Source organism: Telopea speciosissima, chromosome 8 (assembly GCF_018873765.1).
Source record: "Telopea speciosissima isolate NSW1024214 ecotype Mountain lineage chromosome 8, Tspe_v1, whole genome shotgun sequence".
NCBI lineage: Eukaryota > Viridiplantae > Streptophyta > Magnoliopsida > Proteales > Proteaceae > Telopea > Telopea speciosissima.
Genome location: NC_057923.1, coordinates 35754575 through 35775922, shown reverse-complemented (window position 1 = coordinate 35775922; position 21348 = coordinate 35754575). Strand labels below are relative to the sequence as shown.

Genomic DNA, 21348 nt, shown 5'->3' with positions numbered 1-21348 from the left:
CCTGCACCAGCCTGAGCTCGAGCTGCTCCTACCTTGCTCAGGTATAAAATCACCTATGAATACTTGCTGCCCCTTCCTTTCCTATGTTTTGCTTGCATAACTGCACACTGGGCAGCCAGACTAGCTAGGGTTTACCTAGTCTTGCTCCAGATCTGCCATGCAAGCATAGAGCATGGGAGATCTGTGATTTTTATCACATTTTATTAGGCTGTTATGCTGTTCTTAAGGTCAAGATCTGGCTGTGCACAGCTGCACTGCCAGATGCTCAATTGCTTAACTATTTTAGAACCCTGGATGCAGGCCAAGGCTGCACAGCCCTAACCCTTGATGGATGCAGCCTTGAGCCCTCTTGTTTCAGGTGATTTCAGCTCTGTATAAGGCTGGAACTGAAATCCAAGCCTAGCCAAAACCCTGAAAACTATTCATCAGGGCTACTTGGGCAGCCACAGTCAGCCTGACAGTGACCCTGATGGAAAAACCCTCTAGACTATGATGTAGACCACCATTGGGGCTACTGGACCCCCTAAACATGCAGAGGATCAAGTGTGGGCCCAGCCCTGCAGGTCCCACCTTGGAAACTCAGCCTAAGGTCAATTCTGCAGGCATTGGGAGATGCACTGGGCGATGCAGCAAGGCCCAGAGCCATCGCCCAATGAGTGGAAACTTACTGCTTTGAGGGGCAAACTTGGGATTTCACATCTTCATTGGTCCCTGGACATTGTGGGATGTGGAAAATGATAGAAATACCCTTCCCCCACATCTGTCCCTAATTACAAAGTGTTTTGGAACCCTAGTGGGCCCCGTATATGACTGTGCACTGCTGTGCTTGGTCCTACAGCACTGGGACCATGTTCTGACCTAGAAACAGGTACTGGCATTATAAATGACCAATTTGCCCCTATGCCCTGACACTGGTCCATGCACCGGGACATGACCTAAGGCCCAGTGCAAGGCCCGGTGATTCCAAATGAGACCAACTAAACCCTGGGTCAACCCAGTAAGTTAGGGTAACCCTAGGACCACCAATGTAGGGCTAGTGACTGAATAAGACAATGCTTGATTTGTGTCTAGGACCTGATCCCGTGCTCGAGGTCAACAACCAGACAACTGCTGGAACTAAACTTGTGACTGAGTACCTGGAGCCAAGTGTTTGTGAGTGAATGATACTATTGTATGTGCAAATGTAATTATGATCCGATGCCGGCTATTAATAATTGAATCATGGATGCTATGTTATTTACTTATAATTCAAGTTACTCAAATCACTGCATAATAACTGTTGTTGATCAACACTGTGAATTCTATATGATGATTGTGATTGTTAGACTAGATGCCGTACTTGGCTTGAAAATGAGGCCTGCGGTAGCCCGTAATATAGATGCGGTTGACACTGCTTGACTCATATGATGCCATATAGACATGGGGCTAGAGTTTCATCACCTGTGCTACGTACCCTTGCCAGTAGGGGTTAAGGTGTTGGATACCTATGGGGGCAATTATCAGGGAGAGAGAAAAAAGAATAAAAGAACACCGGAATGGTGCATATGGGCTATACGCCATAAAAGAAAATGAGGGAAGAAACGATTGTTTCCCCAGGTTAATCACAGAGGGTTGGTCGGGCCAACCTTGGTGAACGAATGTGGGGGTGGACCAGTCTTCTCTGACAACTCAATGGGTGTATCGCAGGAAGGGGTTAGAAGCCAGCACCAGGGATACATGTATTGGGGATTGTAGTAGCACAGACCTGACTTAGTTGTATTGATAGGTGGCTAATAATAAAGAATCTGGACTTGCATATCATGTAGATCATGTGAACTGTTGATTGTAACTGCATATGCATGCATGATTGATGTTATTTGCTCACGAGCTCGGTGGGGCTCACACTCTGTTATACGTTGTTTTTGTTAGATGATCTTGCAGGTGGATGCCGCTGTGGCATGGAGGGCTATCTCGAGGAGGAGAGTCCTGGTGATTACGATGATGTTGGTATGGATCCCAACGGAGGTCATACTGATTCTGCGTACTTTCTCGGTGGTCGTGGATGAAGACTGTTGAGGAGTGTTTCTGATGTTCTGCTTTGGGAACTCCTTTTTGTTTTGTTAGGAGGTTTCCCATTTTGACCGTAGACTGATTATTGTTGTCTTCTTTTCTTTCTTTCTTTTGGGGTTGGGTATCCTAACCCTGTACATTACCATGTATGTAGTACTGTACTTATCAGCTTTTGTTTCTTTATTGTGGGTTGTGTGTGCTCAGGAGATGTATCAAACAAGACTTTATATGTATATATTATCATCATTTCCCATATCGCTATGCTTCCATTTACTTTTGAATTGTAGACGTCCTGCATTGCTCTGATCTTACTTATGGTTAAGATGTGGATATGGTTTCATGAATGTAAGCACTGTTTCTAGATCCATGGGATTTGGCGGATTGCCATTGTGTAATTCGGGACACCTACCCAATCCTCCTAGGGGGTGGTTTGGGGTGTGACAGAGCTTGGTTTCAGAGCTTGAGGCTCTTCTTACATTCATGACGTGCAAACTAGGGTTAACAAGATATAAGCAATAAGACATGTAACAATTAAAAGCAACAGGGGAGGTAGATGTGATAAACAAAGACACAGGATTTGCATTGTCACACCCCCAGAACGACTAAACCTAGTGGGGCCCATGACACCAGATCTAGCTGGGGTCCAAGCATGTTCAACTTAAACATTCCCTAAAGAGTATACTATGCATAGATCATAAACATTCATTATGGTTAAAACTCCATAGATATCATAGTAAATCCATTCATTTGATCTATGCCATAATAACCATCAGAGTGTTAGCAGAAACTTTCAAGGGTTAGGGACATCAAATTTAAACCATTAAACCATAAACTATTCATCCACCCCATGTTCCCATCCATTGGGTAGTAGCACTGTTGGCATCTATCTATATATTACAGTCATCCACATGGGATACAATCTTAGAACATCATTTTTATAAAGGTCTAGACAATCATAATAATTACCTTAACTATACTTGGAGAATAGTGAGGTCAACTTCAGTCTGAGTGATCCTGCGCGATCACAATTCCTTTTCCTTTATCTTTGGCTCCTTTCTCTATAAAAACATTCATAATAATAGAATGAGTTTGACAGCCCTGTAAGTATGATAAACAATCCTTTATAGAAAAACTTATACATAATTCATAACCATTTACTAGGGTAACAAGCAACTTTCACTATTTCCATTATTTTTCATATCAATCATATAATACCCGTCTTTTATTCTTAGCCTTAGCCTCAACTCCTCATTGGAAGTGGTATCCCCTCATGCCGGGTCATGTCTTGGCTAAAGCCTCAATGCCTCTCAAGACTTTTGTGTCGGGTCATGTCTTGGCCTTAGCCTCAATGCCTCTCAAACACCTATATTTACCACCCCGAGTCGTCTATCGGCTTAGGCTTAAATTTTTGTTCTCATTTAAAACTTGATCTTTCATCATGCTCAAGTGTACTTTCATAACAAATCTTAGCCCTATCATGAACGCAAATATAATTCATAGGCAGCATCATATAGTTGCAAACACTATATGAGCACATACTTTCTTTCCATTTCTAAACTCATTCGAATATTTAATCATGCACATATAAAATTCTCATTTCCATTATAGCATACACATCTATCATGTACTATGCATACAAGGCTTACAAGTAGCATATAACACATATTCATTTTTTCAATTAAACATTAATACATATAAACATAAGTTAAGTAACTACACATTACATTATAATCATGTATCATTACTTACCGTTTGCCGCTTCCAAAACTTCCAAACTTTAGTCCAGTTCAAGTAGTCCTAACTTCATAAATACCTTCCTATTCCAAGCCATTTTTGAGTTATTTTCAGAGCACTTGGGCTGTTGATTCCTTCATAGAAAATTTTTATTTTTGAGTCCTCTAAACATAGAATAAAAAAATCAGGTCATTTTCTTTTGAAATGACCGAGTTACACCCATTTTACTGAACAAGGGTCATTCTGCCCCTGTACCCAGAATTCTACCCGGGGGTTTACGTACCCAGACTTTGCATACAAATTTTCCCCTATTTAGGAGCAGAATCTAGGATAAATACTTCTTAAATATTTTTACCCCATGAGTCTAGTTTACAACCCAATTTGAATCATTCACTTTCAATTTATAACGAAGTAGATATGCCATCTGGACTAACCAAAGGTCATTCTGCCAGAGCAGGATGTCCGAATTTTTATGGGATAAAACAAGGGGTAAAGATCAGAGGTCTTAGCCTCACTCCATTACATCTATACTATTCTAATTCTAAAATACAATGGTTTACGATCAAATTCTCATTAATCTATAAAATGGATACCTATGAAATCTAGTTAGATTATACAATAAGAACAAATAACCAAACTTACCTCCCCAATGTTAGTTACACATCTATGGAAATCCAACACTTCTTTAGATTCATTCCTTTCCTTAATCCTTTCTTCAAGTTCCAAGAGTTCTTCACAAAGACCTTCAAATTTGCATTACAATTTCTTCAATGAATTAGTAACCTAGCATTAGAATTATGTAATCATACTATTAACACTAACAATCCTCTAAAACCCTTTCTTGAGAACAAAATTAAACTATTAATATAGGCTCTCTTACCTCCAAATTATGTGCATGGAATTCCTTCTTCCTAATATAGTCTTAATCCTCCAATAGCCCCCTTCAAAATCACCATAAAAATCATCAACTTCACAATCTTCTAGCTAATTTCCCCTCTTTCTCTATTTTTCCTTCTTTCTCTTCTTTCCCTTCTTTCTTTTCTTTTAGAAATACTAAGGGAATCTTAGGTTATGGGCTCACCTCCTCCCCCTTCCACGATTTTTCCTTTCTTCTCCTTTCTTTTTGTTTTTTCTTTCTCTTCTCTCTTTCTTAGAATGTCTCTCTCTCTTTCTTAACTTTATCTCATTTGAAATCTCACTTATGCCCCTCCATTATCTTCCTTTTTCTTACTTTACCACCACATTAATTTATATCTTACTTGAAGTCTCTTTTATACCTTTCCATTATCTTCTATTTTTCCTACTTTACCTCCACATTAATTTACATCTTACTTGAAGTCTCCTTTATACCCTTCCATTATCTTCTATTTTTCCTACTTTACCTCCACATTAATTTACATCTTACTTGAAGTCTCCTTTATACCCTTCCATTACCTTCTTTTTTTCTATTTTAACCTACCCATTAAACCCTCATTTAAATTCTTCTTTCCCTTTTTGCTCACAACCTATAGTGAGTTAGTATTTAAAATCTTTCTAGTGAGTTTCCTATAATGTCCTTGTTTTTCCTATTTCATTGAACCAATTAGTAACTCACAAAGAACTAACATGAACCAAACATATATTTCATACACTTCAAACCATAGTCTATACTTATAAACCATAGTATATAAACATGTACCATAGTGTATAAAATCAATACATAGCCTATATAAATAGGTCAAGGGTTATAAAATTACCTAAATACCCTCACATAGCCATACATGACCAACAATTAAACTCATGCTCATAATTCATTATAAAATTTGCAAAAATCATAAATACATGAAATCTTACCATGAGTTAACAATATCAATAAGAAAATTGATCCCCTACCATCCAGTCCAGGCATATGAAAAAGATAAGACAGTAAACTAGTATAAAAATAAAATTCTTGGGTCGGGATATTACATCCTCCCCTCCTTATAAAAATTTCGTCCTCGAAATTGACGTACCTTGATCATCAAACAACTGGGGATACTCATCCCGCATGATGGATTCAAGCTCCCATGATGCTTCTTGGCTTGTATGATTCCTCCAAAGGACTTTCACCAATGGGACAGCTTGGTTCCGCAAAACTTTATCCTTTCGGTCTAGAATCTTCACAGGTTCTTCCACAAATGATAGATCTTCATTCAATTGTAACGGTTGGTAGTTCAAAACATGAGATGAATTACCAACGTACCTCTTCAACATTGACACGTGAAAAACATTATGGACATTGGACAACTCCGGTGGTAAGGCAAGCCTGTAAGCCACTGGTCCAACTCTTTCAAGAATCTCGAAGGGTCCTACATATCTCGGACTCAACTTTCCTTTCTTTTCGAATCTCATAATCCCTTTCATTGGAGCTACTTTCAAGAATACTTTGATGCCTTATTCAAAATCTAAGGGCTTCCTTCTCAAATCTGCATAACTCTTCTGCCTACTCTGGGCAGCCTTCATTCTTTTTTGTATCAATTCCACCTTTTCACATGTCTGTAGTACAATGTCTGGCCCCAAAATCTGCCTCTCTCCTACTTCAGTCTAGCAAATAGCGGATCGACATTTCCTTCCATAAAGTGCTTCATAAGGTGCCATTCCAATTATGGATTGATAGCTGTTATTGTATGCACATTCAATCAATGCTAAGTGATCGCTCCAATTTCCTTTAAAATTAATCATGCATGCTCTCAACATATCTTCTAAAATCTGAATGGTTCTTTTAGACTGACCATCAGTTTGAGGATGGAACGCTGTACTAAATTGTAACTGAGTACCCAAGGCCTTTTGTAAACTTTTCCAAAAGCGAGAAGTAAACCTTGGATCTCTATCAGAAAAGATAGAAACTGGCACTTCATGCAACCGCACAATCTCTTTCACATAAAGGTCTTCAAGTTTATCCATTGAGTAGGTAATTCTAATGGGGAGAAAATGGGCTGACTTGGTCAATCTGTCTACAATCACCCAAACTGCATCATAACCTTGCGGAGTCTTTGGTAAGCTTGTAACGAAATCCATAGTAATCCGTTCCCACTACCATTTGGATAATGAGAGTGGCTGCAAAAGACCTAAAGGTCACTGATGCTCAACTTTCATTTGCTGACATGTCAAGCACCTCTGTACAAACTCTGCTATCTCCCTCTTCATATTGTTCTACCAATAGACTTCCTTAAGCTTGTGATACATCTTAGTGCCACCTGGGTGCACAGTGTAAGGGTTGCAGTGTGCTTCTTCCATCAGAATCTTCTTTAGTTCAATGTCATTGGGCACACACAGTTAGTTTCTGAATCTTAAGGATCCATCATTCTCAATATGGAAATCCGCCCGCTTACCTTCATCAATCTCATTCCTTACCTTTTCAAGGAATGGGTCCTTGAACTGTTCTTCCTTAATTCTTTCATTGATGGAGAGTTGCACTTGTAAGTTTGTCAGTATCCCTGTAGCATTGGGTAGTACAACTTCTAAATTTAGCTTCATAGCATCTTCTATAATGTGAGGTTGGCTAGTCAACAGTGCTGCTGTATAACTTTGAGTTTTCCTGCTTAAGGCATCTTTAACAACATTTGCCTTACTAGGATGATAGTTAATACTACAGTCATAATCCTTCAGTAGTTCTAACCACCTCCTCAAGTTAAGTTCCTTGTGGGTGAAAATGTATTTCAAACTCTTGTGATCTGTAAAGATTTCACATCTTTCACCATACAAAGAATGCCTCCAAATTTTTAATGCAAAAATTATTGCCGCCAACTCCAAATCATGAGTGGGGTAGTTTTGTTCATGTGACTTCAGCTGTCTAGAAGCATAACCCACCACTTTACCATGTTGCATAAGCACACAGCCCAAACCTTTCTTTGAGGCATCACTATAAATAACAAAACCCCCTGTTCTTGAAGAATTATCAATACCGGGGCTATTACAAGCTTGTGCTTCAATTCCTCGAAGCTCTTTTCACATTCCTCAAACCATATGAATCGAACTCCCTTTCTTGTTAACTTTGTCAACGGAACAGCAATACTAGAGAATACTTCAATGAACCGCCTGTAATAACCAGCTAGACCCAAAAAGCTCCTTATTTCTATAACATTTGTTGGTCTTGCCCAGTCCATCACTGCTTGTACCTTTCCTAGATCTACCATTATGCCTTCCTTCGATATAGCGTGGCCTAAGAAAACCACTCTGTCAAGCCAAAACTCACATTTCTTGAATTTTGCAAACAACTTTTCTTTCCTCAATATTTGTAACACAGCTTTCAAATGTTCCGCATGTTCCTCTTCACTCTTAGAATAAACTAAGATATCATCAATAAATACAATCACATACTGGTCCAACACATTATGGAACACTCTGTTCATTAGGTCCATAAATACTGCCAGTGCATTTGTCAATCCAAAAGGCATGATAAGGAACTCATAATGACTGTACCGTGTTCTAAACGCCGTCTTTGGAACATCTTCAACTCTAACTTTTAATTGATGGTACCCTGATCTAAGGTCAATCTTAGAAAAGACCTTAGCTCCTTGCAATTGGTTGAACAAGTCATCGATTCGGGGTAATGGGTATTTGTTCTTTACCATCACCTTGTTCAATTCCTGATAGTCAATGCACATTCTCAGTGTACCATCCTTCTTCTTTACAAAAAGCACTGGAGCTCCCCACAGGGAAACACTTGGTATAATAAAACCCTTGTCCAGTTACTCTTTTAACTGCTCTTTCAATTCCTTTAACTCAACAGGAGCCATCCTATATGGTGCCTTTGAAATCGGCACTATGCCGGGTAAAAGTTTAATACAGAACTCTACCTCCCTGTATTGAGGTATTTTGGGTAAATCCTTCGGAAAGACATCTATAAAATCACACACTATAGGTACATCAGTTATCAACAACTCTTTGGCTGTAGTGTCTTGAACTGTTGCCAGGAATCCTTGGCAACCCTGCCTTAGCAACTTCCTAGCTTGTAAAGTAGAAATCATCATTGATGGTGGTGCTCTTATCCTAACTCCAGAAATTTTAAATTCTGGTTCTCCAATTGGTCTTAGAACCACCAACTTTTTAAAATATAATACACTGGCATAATAAGTTGCCAGCCAATCCATCAAAGTATTACATATCTAGTAACACTAGGTTGGCCTCAAGTCTCTTCCCATTAATATCTATAGCACATAACTCATAGATCACATCAGTCTCAATAACATGTCCAGAAGGTGTAGACACACACAACGGACAATCCATATTCTTGAGTTCAATGTCTAACTTATTGGCAAACTCATAAGAAACAAAGGAGTGCGTAGACCCCGAATCAAATAAGACATAGGCAGGCATACCAGAAACACTCATTATACCTATCAACCATAAACATAGACATGGAACATAACATCATTTATACATCACATTCTAACATATCTTAGTATAGAACATGATATATACATCAATAATATAATAGTCATAAGAAAAAGTTATACCTGCTACCACTGAAGGTGAAACTTCAGCATCTTTAGTAGTCAAAGTATAAACTCTTCCAGGAGTCTTTTGGTTTTGGTTTTCCACCACTTTCTTGCCAATATGCTCAGTCTTCTCAGGCCATTGGTAACCACCACCAGACTTGCAGTCTCTTGCATAGTGTCCACTGTTACCACACTTAAAACAAGTTGTGGTGCCCATCAAGCATTCTCCCTTTTGGCTCTTGCCACACTTGGGACATTCCACTCTAGATCCCTTATCTTGGGATCTCTTCTTTTGGTTCATCGCCCACTTTCCTTTAAAGTTATTTGGCTTGAACTTTTTCTTCGGGGTCTCACCCTCAGGTTGGGTGTTCCCTTTATGATCTACTTCATAGATCTGGGCCTTTTGAACGACCTCAGTGTTAGTCTTCAATTGAAATGTAGCCACTACTTTTCTAACATCAGGCTTCAATCCTTGCTCAAACTGTTCGGCCCTCAGCTCCTCAGTAACCACCATATGCGGAGCATACTTTGACAGGTCTTCAGATTTTCTTTCATAACCCATCACAGATTGGCTTCCTTGTGTGAGTTGTACAAACTCCATCATTTTCTGTTGTCTAACACTGGGAGGAAAATATTTATTGTCGAAAGCCACTTTAAAATCTTCCCAGGTTATCACCTTCCCTTCAGCACCTAGAATGGTCTTTGTCATCTGCCACCATTGTAGGCAGCACATAAAACTTTCTAGGCATCCGAACACACCAGGAACTCGAATAACTTCTCCATTTCATGGATCCACGTCATAGCAATAGATGGGTCCATACCTACACCTTTGAATGATATAGGATGTAGCTTTTGGAAGTCCTTTAGTATGCTCATATTTGTGACTGTCGGCTATACTAGCATACCGCCACCACTTCTAGTGCCTAAATCAAAAGCCTCGATCCCAGGGGATGCTTCTTGAGTAAGTACTTGTTCAGGTACCTCCTCCTCTTGAACAAGCCCTATAGCTGCCTGTCTTGTAGTTCTCTTTCCTTTAGGCATTTCCTGATCAATAAAATCATTTCATCTTAGAATCTAGTTAAAGATCCTAAACATCAAAACTTAGAGAATTTAACTCGAAAGTCCTATGCCAAGAGGTTACAAGTCTACAAAACCCTTAACTCCTCTCTGATACCAAGTTGTCACACCTCCAGAATGACTAAACCTAGTGGGGCCCATGACACCGGATCTAGCTGGGGTCCAAGCATGTTCAACTTAAACATTCCCTAAAGAGTATACTATGCATAGATCATAAACATTCATTATGGTTAAAACTCCATAGATGTCATAGTATATCCATTCATTTGATCTATGACATAATAACCATTGCCCAGTGAAGGTAAATTTGCAGAATTACAGTATTTGCACATGAGGACCCTAGTTTTGGGCATAATAACCCCATACGACATAAAAACAAGGACTGAAAAAAAATTATTATTATTATTAAATAATAATAATAATATTATACTAATAAAATATAATAATAAATAATTAATGACCTAAGAACTTAGATTTCATGAGTTCAAGAAAGTGAAAATTTTACAAATGCAACACATTGGGATTAGGGAAAATCTATATGGTCAGGTCAAAATAAATAATTAGTGTACTTCATAGTTGTGAGTATATTTGTATTTATAATTACAGCATATGGTGTGTATTACTAATATGCTTTATGCTTGCCTATTGTAATGTATGAACTGACTGGACTGTTGCTGTGCAAATCGGACATAGTTACATAGGTATGCTGTAATGCATATGTAGTACGTGTGGGAAGCGTAGATCTCATCCAAACCTAAGCTTAGAATACCCGAGGACAGGACCTGATAGGGTTCCTTTGTCAATCAAAGACGTAGATGCTAAGGTTCCTTGAGCTAACCCAAGAGATTGCATCACTAGTGCATAGTTATTTAAATTTCCATAGAAATGTATTTAATTCTTTTAATTAAGTATGTCCTAATGCTTAGAACCATCTTATGTGACAGGACCTATTACCTTGCCCGAGGCTGGAGACCCCAGCACTATGATCTATCTTAGGCATTTACGGGAAAGGCTGAGATGGATACGGTTGATTTTACCCCGGGCTGAGAATCGACTGGACTTTTACTTGGCCATTGCTGCCATTAGTGGACCTGAAGACTGAGAGTATTTGATGACCTTAGCTGGAGAAGTGAGAGCTGACATAGAGTAACTGTTAGCTATGGAGTTTGTGACCGGGAAGAAGCTGGAGATGCTTGCCTGCTAGATCAGATAATTAATTAAAAGTCTTTAATTAAAAATTTGAAAATTTTCATTAGTGCCATGTATAGCATATTGACACATAAAATGCATAAGAAAGAGAAGCACAAAGTATTCAATAAAACACATCACCTAACAAACCAAGACAATGAATCTGATAATCCACCTTACTGGTATGACTCATGATACTCATTGGAACTGTGGACTGGATTAGTACCTGCTTAGCTAGGAAACAACTGTTGATCCATATAGATGAAATTGGAATATTGAACACGCTCCTCTTTTCAGAGAAGCAAAAAAGGTCAACACTAGAAGTTCTCGTGGAGGTCGTAAGGGTAAACAACCTAGAGTTGTAGCGAAAGTTGAGCTACCTAACGAAACTGAGGCTCAAAACTCTGAGGCATCGGCTGCTTCATCAGGAGCAGCAGTGGCTGCATAAGCTACTGCAGCAGCACCTCAGCCAAGTGTGGCAGCCGATGACGTAACTGCATTCGTGACCAGGATGATGCAAACCATGCAACAACAACAAGAGTTGCTTGGCCAGATGTCTACACAATTTGCTACTATGATGCATGATCGCGCTCCACCACTACCACCTAATTGGCCCGTACTGTTTCCACCACCAGTACCTCAACATTTAGCAAAAAACTCTACCACCAAGGTTATGGAGAGGTTCAAGAAACTCCAACCGCCTACATTTTCCAAAATAACATCAAAAGCAATGTAGCTGGAGTGGTGGATCAGTGCCCTAGAAAATGCATTTAAAGTACTCGAGTGCACAGACGCACAAAAGATTATTTGTTCAGGTTATCAGTTGCAAAATGAAGCCGAAGCTTGGTGGAAAGCCACGAAGCCTAATTTGGAGGCTACTCACCCGAATCCTACTTGGGAACAGTTTAAAGAGGTTTTCTTCAAGAACTACTTTCCCAAAAGTTTCAAGGATAGAAAGGAAGCAGAATTCATCACACTGGTGCAAGGAACTAAGTCGGTACTAGAATATCAGCAACGATTTGAGGACTTGTTCCATTTTTCCCTAGATCACCTGAAAGGGGATGTTAGTAAGGCTAAGAAATTTGAGAAGGGACTCAAAACTGAGATCGGGTCAGTTTTATCAATAATGGACATTTGGGATTATGCTCAAATGGTTGATAAGGCGAAGACAATGGAGGATAGATTCAAAGAAAAAGAGAAAGAAAAGATTATGATGTCGTCTGGGTTGAACAAAAGGCCAAATAATTTCCAGACCTACGGTTGGCCAAATAAAGTTTATCGAGGAACGAGTTCAAGCCCTACTCCAACTCTGTATTGTAGGCCGAGTGTAGGTCAGAATTCTTTCCGCCCCACATTCACTCGACCTACTCAACCTACTATGAGTCAAGCGATGACAGTAGCTTCGCCAGTTCAACCGCAACAAGTCAGGCGAGCAAAGCCTCAATACCTAGAGCTCCACCCTTTAAATGTTATCTGTGTAACAAGGAAGGACATATGGCTAGGGATTGCAGATCGCGTGGATATGGCAACAATTCATCAAACTAGCCCTACGCTAGGTGTTGGGCTTAATTGGTGAATTTTGATTGTGACAATAGTTTGGTTTTGTGCATATGTCTCTTTGATTGCAAAATGAGAGAGAGAGGGAATTAGGGGTCCTAGCATGCAAAATAATAAAAAATCCCTTTTCAAGGACGGTGGTTGGTTTGTATCCGGTGAGAGTGATTGAATTGGAAAATATGAGCATTATTTCGTTTGATGGTTAGATTTCTCTATGTATTTTATGGACCCTTTGATCTTTTGGCTAGTAGTTGAGACCAATTTGTTTGTGACAAGGCAAGGCATGAAAGTGAATGAAAGAAAAAAAAAAGAAAAAAGAAAGGAAGGTGGAATTCCTTGGGACTAAAATAATACCGCAAGCGTATGGGTCAATCGTAGCTACGGGTCGAACACGAGGAGATATACGCCACTCTATTTAATTAACTTAAAAGTAATGCAAAGTGGACCAAATTAAAGTGTTAAATTAAACTAATTAAACTAATGAAAATTAATGCATCCTAACTCATAAGCATCTAACAAAATTAAGGGATTAAATTGGCGTCCTAATGCATGAGCATCTAACCTATCAAACTAAAGCGAATTGAAAGGAATAATAAAAACGCAGCCACACTTCATAATCACATAAAAAGAAATAAGGGAATAAAAGTGCATCCACATACCACAACCATATAAAAAAAATAAAAGAAATAGAGGGAGAAGAAGAAGAAGATAGAGAGAGATATAGGAAAGGGAGAATGAGATTAAGGGTTTAGAGAATGAGATACCTTGATGTGCTTGAATACTTGAATAAACTCACCATGGCTTCCTCTTCTAAATCTCCATGTCTTGTCATCAACATAGGAACTTAGACTAGGAAGCTTTAAACTAAAACTATTACAACCATTAAACTAGACTTATGAAATCAAAACTAAGAACTTGAAATCAAAACTAAGAACTTAAGCCAAAAATAGGAAAAGAAGAGAAAATTTCATTAAGTGAATGAAATAAAAATTACACTAAAAAACTGAATTAAAATTGAACTAGAAACTAACTAAAAACTGAACTAAAAAACTACTAACTTCTTACAACCCAAAGGGCAAGGGGTATTTATAGGGGGAAGAGAAGAGAAGGGAGAAGAGGGAAGTGTAGGAGAAATATTCCCTAAGAAAAGAGAATATTCTCTTCTCCTTCCTCTTTTACAATGCCTTGAATCCTAAGAAAAAAGAAAAAAATAGAAAGAAGAAGAAGAGAAGATTGTTTACATAGACCTTCTATTTCTAGAAAAGTAAACTTCCAATTCTAACAAGTGCTTCCTTTTCTTTGTAGATATCTTCCCCAAGCAATAAAATCAAAGCATCTTTGATTTTTCAACTTTCCATAGGTGAGAGAATATCTTTCAAAATAAATCTATCCCAAGTAGAATTCCAGAAGTGCCCTTGAGAAGTTGGAGGAGAGAGAGAGTAAGGGTGATGATTAGGATTCCTTCAAGAATAATTAAAATACCCATTCTGTTCTTCAAAAAACGTGGAGCATGGGGTGCTTATATAGGCCTCACCATTGTGTTCCTTACGAAAAATCACCCAAAATAGACCCAAATTTCGTCCAATTTGGAGTTGGGGAGCCCAAGATATCTCAAGTTGAAGTTGGACTGTCCAAAGCCCTCCAAATGGAATCTTTCGGGTACAGGAAATATAACTTCTGGTTATTTCATTAAAGCCCCTAGAATCCAAACGTTTGCTTCACTTTGTCCCCGGTCGATTGTCAATAATTACAAATAAACTCCTGTAGACCATTTTCACGCTTCGTTACGAAAACGGCCGTAACTTCTTCGTTTCAACTCGGAATCAAGTGCCGTTTGAACCGTTGCGAAGCTGACTCGATGGGCTATGCATCTAAGCCATTAACACCTTTAAACAGCTTAAAAACATTTTCTTAGCATCATCTCCTCCATTTTCACAAGAATTCACCCAAAACCTGAAAAGCATAAGAAAGCACCGAGTAACTCTGTCCAATGTGGTAAAATGTATGCTTTATGCCCTAAGATTTCACACATAAATGTGCTCATCACTAGGCCATTTCAACCAAGTGACAATCGGACACAAGGAAAGGTGTATGCTTTGATGAATGAAGAAGCTGAGGCAAACCCCGACGTATTGGCAGGTATGTTGCTGAACACTACTTGACTATAGGGAATAATTGGTTTACATCATGTAACTTAAATTACCTACAAAACCTAGGTACCTTGAATGTCTCAACCATACCCATGCGAGTATTATTTGACTCGGGCACAACCCACTCTTTTTTCTCCTCAACCTTTGTGAGTAAGATGAAAGATCAACCAAGAGATATTGGGCATGAGTTAGTAGTCAGCACGCCGACAGGGAGTGTCATGAGTTTCAAAAAGTTATGTTTGCTTAGTACTTATATAATTATTATTATATAGATATTTTTTTATTTTATTTTATTTTTTTTCCAAACCCATCTGTAAAAGTCCATATTTTATGCTTATTGAGGTTAATATGGTCAAATCTCAAATCCCTACATGTAAACAGCTCAAAACAGTAAAGTTGCACACACTGGGCGATGTCTCTGGGCGTTGCCACATCACCCAGTGCCATCACCCAGAGATTCGGGGAGCAGGGTTTTAAGTCCAAGAGGGCCCCATTTTTTCTCTATTCTCTTCCAAACTCTTCTAAACTCTTGGGAAGGGTTCTTCTAGGGTGAGGGGACCACTTTTACACCAAATCCTTGCGATTCTCCGAGGTTTTCACGCATCTACACGTGCTTAGGTATGCTTTCTTAACACTTACCCTATTTTAGCTCTTCCTTTTTGTTTCTATTGTTTTTCTTGCCCTAACTCAGTTGTTCTTACTATTTCTTATAGGAAATGTCTTATAGTCATCGTACAACTCAAAAATCAGTAGCCCAAAAGAGGCTACGAGTTGAATCCAAGGAGTCTTCTTACTCTTTGGTTCCACCCTCATCTCCTAGAGAGGATTCGTCTTCCGAGGAACTCGATTTTGATCACCATCTTTTCTCTAGGTACGAGCATTCCAAAGAATGGAAGAATTTTGCTTCTATAAAGATAGTGAATGGCCAGGTGGTACGGGTAGAGGACTTCCATCAATATGGCCTCTTTGCCAAATTCAATGCCCTAGGTTGGGCATCGATGCTATCCCCTACCGAGCCTTGTTATCCCAACTTGGTTCGGTACTTCTATTGTAACTTGATGCCATCTGGGGCACAAGACTTCATGCTTCAGAGCAGGGTAAAGGGAGTGGATATCAGATTGACCACTACCTCCTAGCAGAGATCCTGGGTTTACTAGACACAGGAGAGCGAGTGTACTATCAGCCTTGCATGGATATTTCTGATATGTTTTCTTTGGAGACTAGGAGGATAGTTTTCATAGTTTTGACAAGTTCAGGAAACACTCCTAAGTCTGAGTCTGCCTACAAACCTAGTGCCAAGGTGATCAGTAGGTGTATAACCTATAACATTTATCCCAAGGGTGGAAACAAGGGCAGTATTTCCATGATGAGAGCATATATTACCTACTGCCTCTTGGGAGCTGGTCAGGGGTCCAGTCATCAACCTCCCTTATTTATTACTTCAGGTGATGCTTTATCACGCACAGAACCCAGCTGATGGAAACCTTCCCAACGGGAAATTCCTTACCTTGGTTTTCCAGTATTTTGGGGTGCCATTGGAGGGCGAGTTCATTGATAGGGTTCGATCCAGGCCTATAGACAAGACCTCTATTTTGAAGATGAAAGTGCCTGGGAAGGATCCAATAGAGGGAGAGGAGTAGGTGGAGATGCAGCAGGATGTAGGGGAGCAGGGAGTGGGGCATGATGAGGATGTCCAAGGTATGGATGAGCAGAGAGACATTGAGGGTGACACCTAGGGTCTTCATGCAGAGGAGCAGGGGTTAGGTCTAGATGATTTTTTGGGCTTTGACACGCAGTTTACAGACTTACCTACTTACGAGACGACCGATGCCACTAGCTCATAGGTTCCAGGTCCTTCTGATTGGGCACAGATGATGACACACTTTCAGAGTCTTGGCACTCAGCTCTCCAGTTTAGAGACCAAGGTGGATCAGGGCTTCACTTCTTTGGAGATGAGAGTGGGGTCTGTGGAGCAACATCTAAATTTTTGGGATAGGTTCTACAGAGTTGATTCACACCAAACTCAGCCTCCTCCTAGTGATCTGCCTCCGACTGAGTAGCTCCATCAGTTCCAGCCTTTCACGCTACGTGGTTCTGACTACCCCTTTTTTTTTTCCTTTTATGCTTATGTACTCTCCCTTGTTTGGGATGGATTTGATTTAGTGCTTGTTTGTTTGTTTGTTTTTTTTATTTTATCAGCTATGTAGTTATTTCATTACAGTCCATGTAATTAAAGCTTGTGTAAAAACTGAGTTGTAATTATCTTTTAACTAACGGAATTTATGCACTTTTATTTATTTACATCTTCCTCCCCTTATGGCTTTTAGTTATCACGTGTTTTACTATTTAAAGCTTATTATTCCTAATCTATAATCCATAACCGTAGGCAGAGCCTCACGCTCTGAAACCAAGCTCTGTCACACCCCAAACCACCCCTAGGAGGATTGGGTAGGTGACCCGAATTGCGTAACGGTAATCCGTCAAATTGCATGGATCTAGAAGCAGTGCTTACGATCATGGAACCACAACCATCTCTTTACCATAGGTAAATTCAGAGTGTCGCAGATAACTACAATTTGATAAACAAAAGGAAACGTAGAGATACGGGGGAAACAGTGATAATATTTACATATAAAAGTTTTACATTTCCCATCAACCCACAAACAAAGTAAGCAAAGAAACAAAGCTGATAAGTACAGTACTACATACAAAAATATATACAGGGCGAGCATACTCAGCCCCAAAAGGGAAAAGTAAAAAAAAACCTCAACCAGCAAGTTAGAATAGGGATAACTCCAGATAACCCAAAAGGAGTGCCCAAGTAAAAAAGCTAACATGAACACTCTTCAATGGTCTTCATCAACAACCACTGAAAATATGCGCAGGATCGGTATAACCTCCGTTGGGGTCCACACCAACATCATCATAATAACCAAAACTCTCCTCCTCGAGATGGCCCCGCCATGCCACAGCGGCATCCACCTGTAAAATCATCTAAGCAAAACATTATGCAACAGAGTGTGAGCCCCACTGAGCTCGTGAACAAATAACATCAATCATGCATGCACATGCAATCACAATTCACAATTCATATGATCCTACATGATATGCAAGTCCAGATTTTATTATTAGCCACCTACCATTACAACTAAGTCTGGTCTGTGCCACTACAATCCCTAATACATGTATCCCTGGTGCAGGTTTCTAACCCCTTCTCGTGATACACCCATTGAGTTGTCAGAGAGGACCAGTCAGCTCCCGCATTCGTTCACCACGGTCAGCCCGACCAGCCCTCTGTGATTAACCCATGGGACAATCCATTTCTTTCTTTCTTTTCTTTTCTGGCTTATAGCCCATGTGCACCATTCTGGTGTTATCCATTCATGCACCATTCCGGTGTTCTTTTCATTTCTTTTTCTCTTTTGTCATATTCTGATGGTCGTCCCCACAGGCATCCAACACCTTAACCCCTGTTGGCAAGGGTGCGTGGCACAGGTGATGAAACTCTAGCCCCATGTCTATATGGTATCGTATGAGTCAAGCGGTGTCAATCGTACCCCATAATACGGGCTACCATAGGCCCCATTTCCAAGCCGACTACGGCATCTAGTCTAGCAGACATTCATCAAGCAAACATTCTCTGAGTTGATCAACAGTCATTCAATATGCAGTGATTTGAATAGCTTTAAACAGGAATAAATATCACAGCATTTATAATTCTAATTCTTAATTAGCCGGCATCAGATCATGATTTCATTTACACATATGACTGTATTATTTACTCACCAGTACTTGGCTTTAGGTACTCAGTCACAAATTTAGTTCCAGCAGTTGTCTGGTTGTTGTCCCCGAGCACAAGATCAAGTCCTAGATGTAAATTAAAAGTTGCCATGTTAAGTTATCAATCTATCATTAGAAGTCCTAGGGTTACCCTAATATTACTGTGTTAACCCGGGGTTCATTTGGTTCACTCTTGGAGTCACTGGGCCTTACGTACATGTGCCAGTGCATGGGCCAGTGCTAATGGCACAGGGGTAACGTGGTCATTGCCATAGACTATACCCAGCCCTAGTTCAGAATAGGTGCACAGTGCTGTCCATGACTTGCCTGTGTAGTAGAACCAAGCACAGCAGGGTTACAACCACCTACAGGGCCCACTAGGGTTCCAAAGCATTCTCTAATCTTGGACAGATGTGGGGAAGGGTATTTTAGTCTTTTCCCACATCCCACAGTGTCCAAGGGGCCATTGGGTGAGATCCCCCAGCCCTGTTCATCAATACAGCAGGTTTTCCCTCACTGGGCGATGTCTCTAGGCCTTGCTGCATCGCCCAGTGCCTGCAGAATCGATGCAGGTTGAGTTTCCAAGGTGGGGCCTGCAAGGCTGAGCCCCAAATGGATCCCTTGCATGTTAGGGGGGTTTGGTAGCCCCTGAGGTGGCCTACCTCATGGTCCAAATGGATTCTTCATCAGATCCATCATTAGGCTGACAGTGGCTGAATAGTATTCAGGGTTTTGGCTAAGCTTGGAAGTTGGTTTCAGCCACATGCAAAGCTGGAACAACATGCCAAATGAGGGTTTAGGGCTGCAATCACCTAGGGTTTGGTCTCTGCAGCCCTAGCTTGCACCCAGGGTTCCCATCAGTCAGCCAGAAGTGAATCTGGGCAATGCAACTGAGCACAACCAGAATCGGCTCCAAGGAATAGCAAAATAGAATCATGAAATCAAGCAAGAATCCTAGATCTCCCATGCTTAAGGCTTGCATGGTAGATCTGGTGCTGTTCTGGGCAAACCTTAGCTATTCAGGGCTACCCAGGGTGCAGAATCTTATAAAATGCAGAGGGGAGATGAGAACAGCAGAGGTGTATAGGTATTTTTATACCTGAAATGAGCTGAAGAAGCTCGGTTCCAGCTGGGATGGGTGGCAGCCAAGCTTCCCTTCTTCCTTCTTCCTTCTTCCTTCTCCTTCTTCTTCTTTTTCTCCTTTCTTCCCTCTCTTCTCTCCCAGGGATTTCAGATTTGTCAAGGGCTCTAAAATGAGCCCAAGGCCACCTATTTATAGGTCCAAGACCAATTGAGGTCTCTTTGGTCCTTAGGTCCCTTTTTAAAAATCAATTTTTAACTTGATTCTGACTGATTCTAGGCTCACTGGTGGGGTCCACAGTGAACTGAGGTCATGAGGTGGTTCCTCAGACTCCCCTCTATCAGTGGAGGGTGACCATGTTCATATTAGGTGGTCCCCATAATTAAAATAATCAGAGATATATAGAATCTATCATTGGGCGCCCTGTATCGCCTAGTGCCATGGCCTAGAGAATTCCAGCAACTGAAATTCAGAGGAGCTTGCACAGGGGTTTGACCCTTGGTCAGGGTGTGGTCCCCTCATGCCCACTAGGTGTTTTTGGCACATTTTACACAGGTAGGTCCCACCATTTTGGGAGGAGAGAGATTACCTGGGGTTCAAGCCATACATCAAGCTGTGAGCTGTGCAAGAGCTGGGGTCCACTGTCCATCCTCTCACAGGCATAAAAGAGGACATGCACAGGGTTGCTTCATTGATCCATGTCACTGGAGTGGTGCTCCACAGTGATCTTGGATGCCTGATCAGGGGTTCCTATCCTTGAACCAAAATTCCATCCAGTCAGGGGTAGGGTTTGACAGGAATTCTCTGGGCGATAGCACTGGGCGATGCAACAAGGCCCAGTGACATTGCCCAGTGACTGATTTTGAATATTTTAATGGATTTTATTTATGGGGACCACCCAATATGGACATGGGTACCCTCCACTGATAGAGGGAAGTCTGAGGGACCACCTCATGCCCTCAGTTCACTATGGAACCCACCAGTGTGCCCAGAATCAGTCGGAATCAGTTTTAAAAACTAATTTTTGAAAGGGTCCTTCACAGGCAAACATGCCTCAGTGAAGGGGAGGTCTATAAATAGGAGGGGTTTGAGCTCATTTAGAGCTCTTATATCTCTTGGAAATCTGTGGGAGAGAAGAGAGGAAAGAAAGGAGAAAAGAAGGAGAGGAAGAAGAGAGGAAGAAGCAGAAGGAAGGGGAAAGAAGGAGGAAAGCTTGGCTGCCACCCATCCCAGCTAGAACTGAGATTCTTCAGGCCATTTCAGGTATAAAAAT

At 40.5% G+C, this 21348-nt stretch overlaps 1 protein-coding gene and 1 pseudogene across 1 annotated transcript in view; both read right to left on the bottom strand.

Moving 5' to 3' along the window:
- Window positions 1-3048: 3048 nt before the first annotated feature.
- Window positions 3049-6264, bottom strand: LOC122672265 (annotated as a pseudogene).
- Window positions 6265-8492: 2228 nt separating this feature from the next.
- LOC122672264 overlaps window positions 8493-21348 on the bottom strand; it is a 33845-nt gene continuing 20989 nt past the window's right edge. Inside the window, exons 2-6 of the mRNA XM_043869764.1 lie at window positions 10148-10286; window positions 10002-10063; window positions 9261-9951; window positions 8906-9140; window positions 8493-8793 (exon numbers count right to left, since the gene is read on the bottom strand). Coding sequence (XP_043725699.1) covers window positions 8493-8793; window positions 8906-9140; window positions 9261-9951; window positions 10002-10063; window positions 10148-10286 — 1428 coding nt within the window. The remainder of the gene's footprint in view (window positions 8794-8905; window positions 9141-9260; window positions 9952-10001; window positions 10064-10147; window positions 10287-21348) is intronic.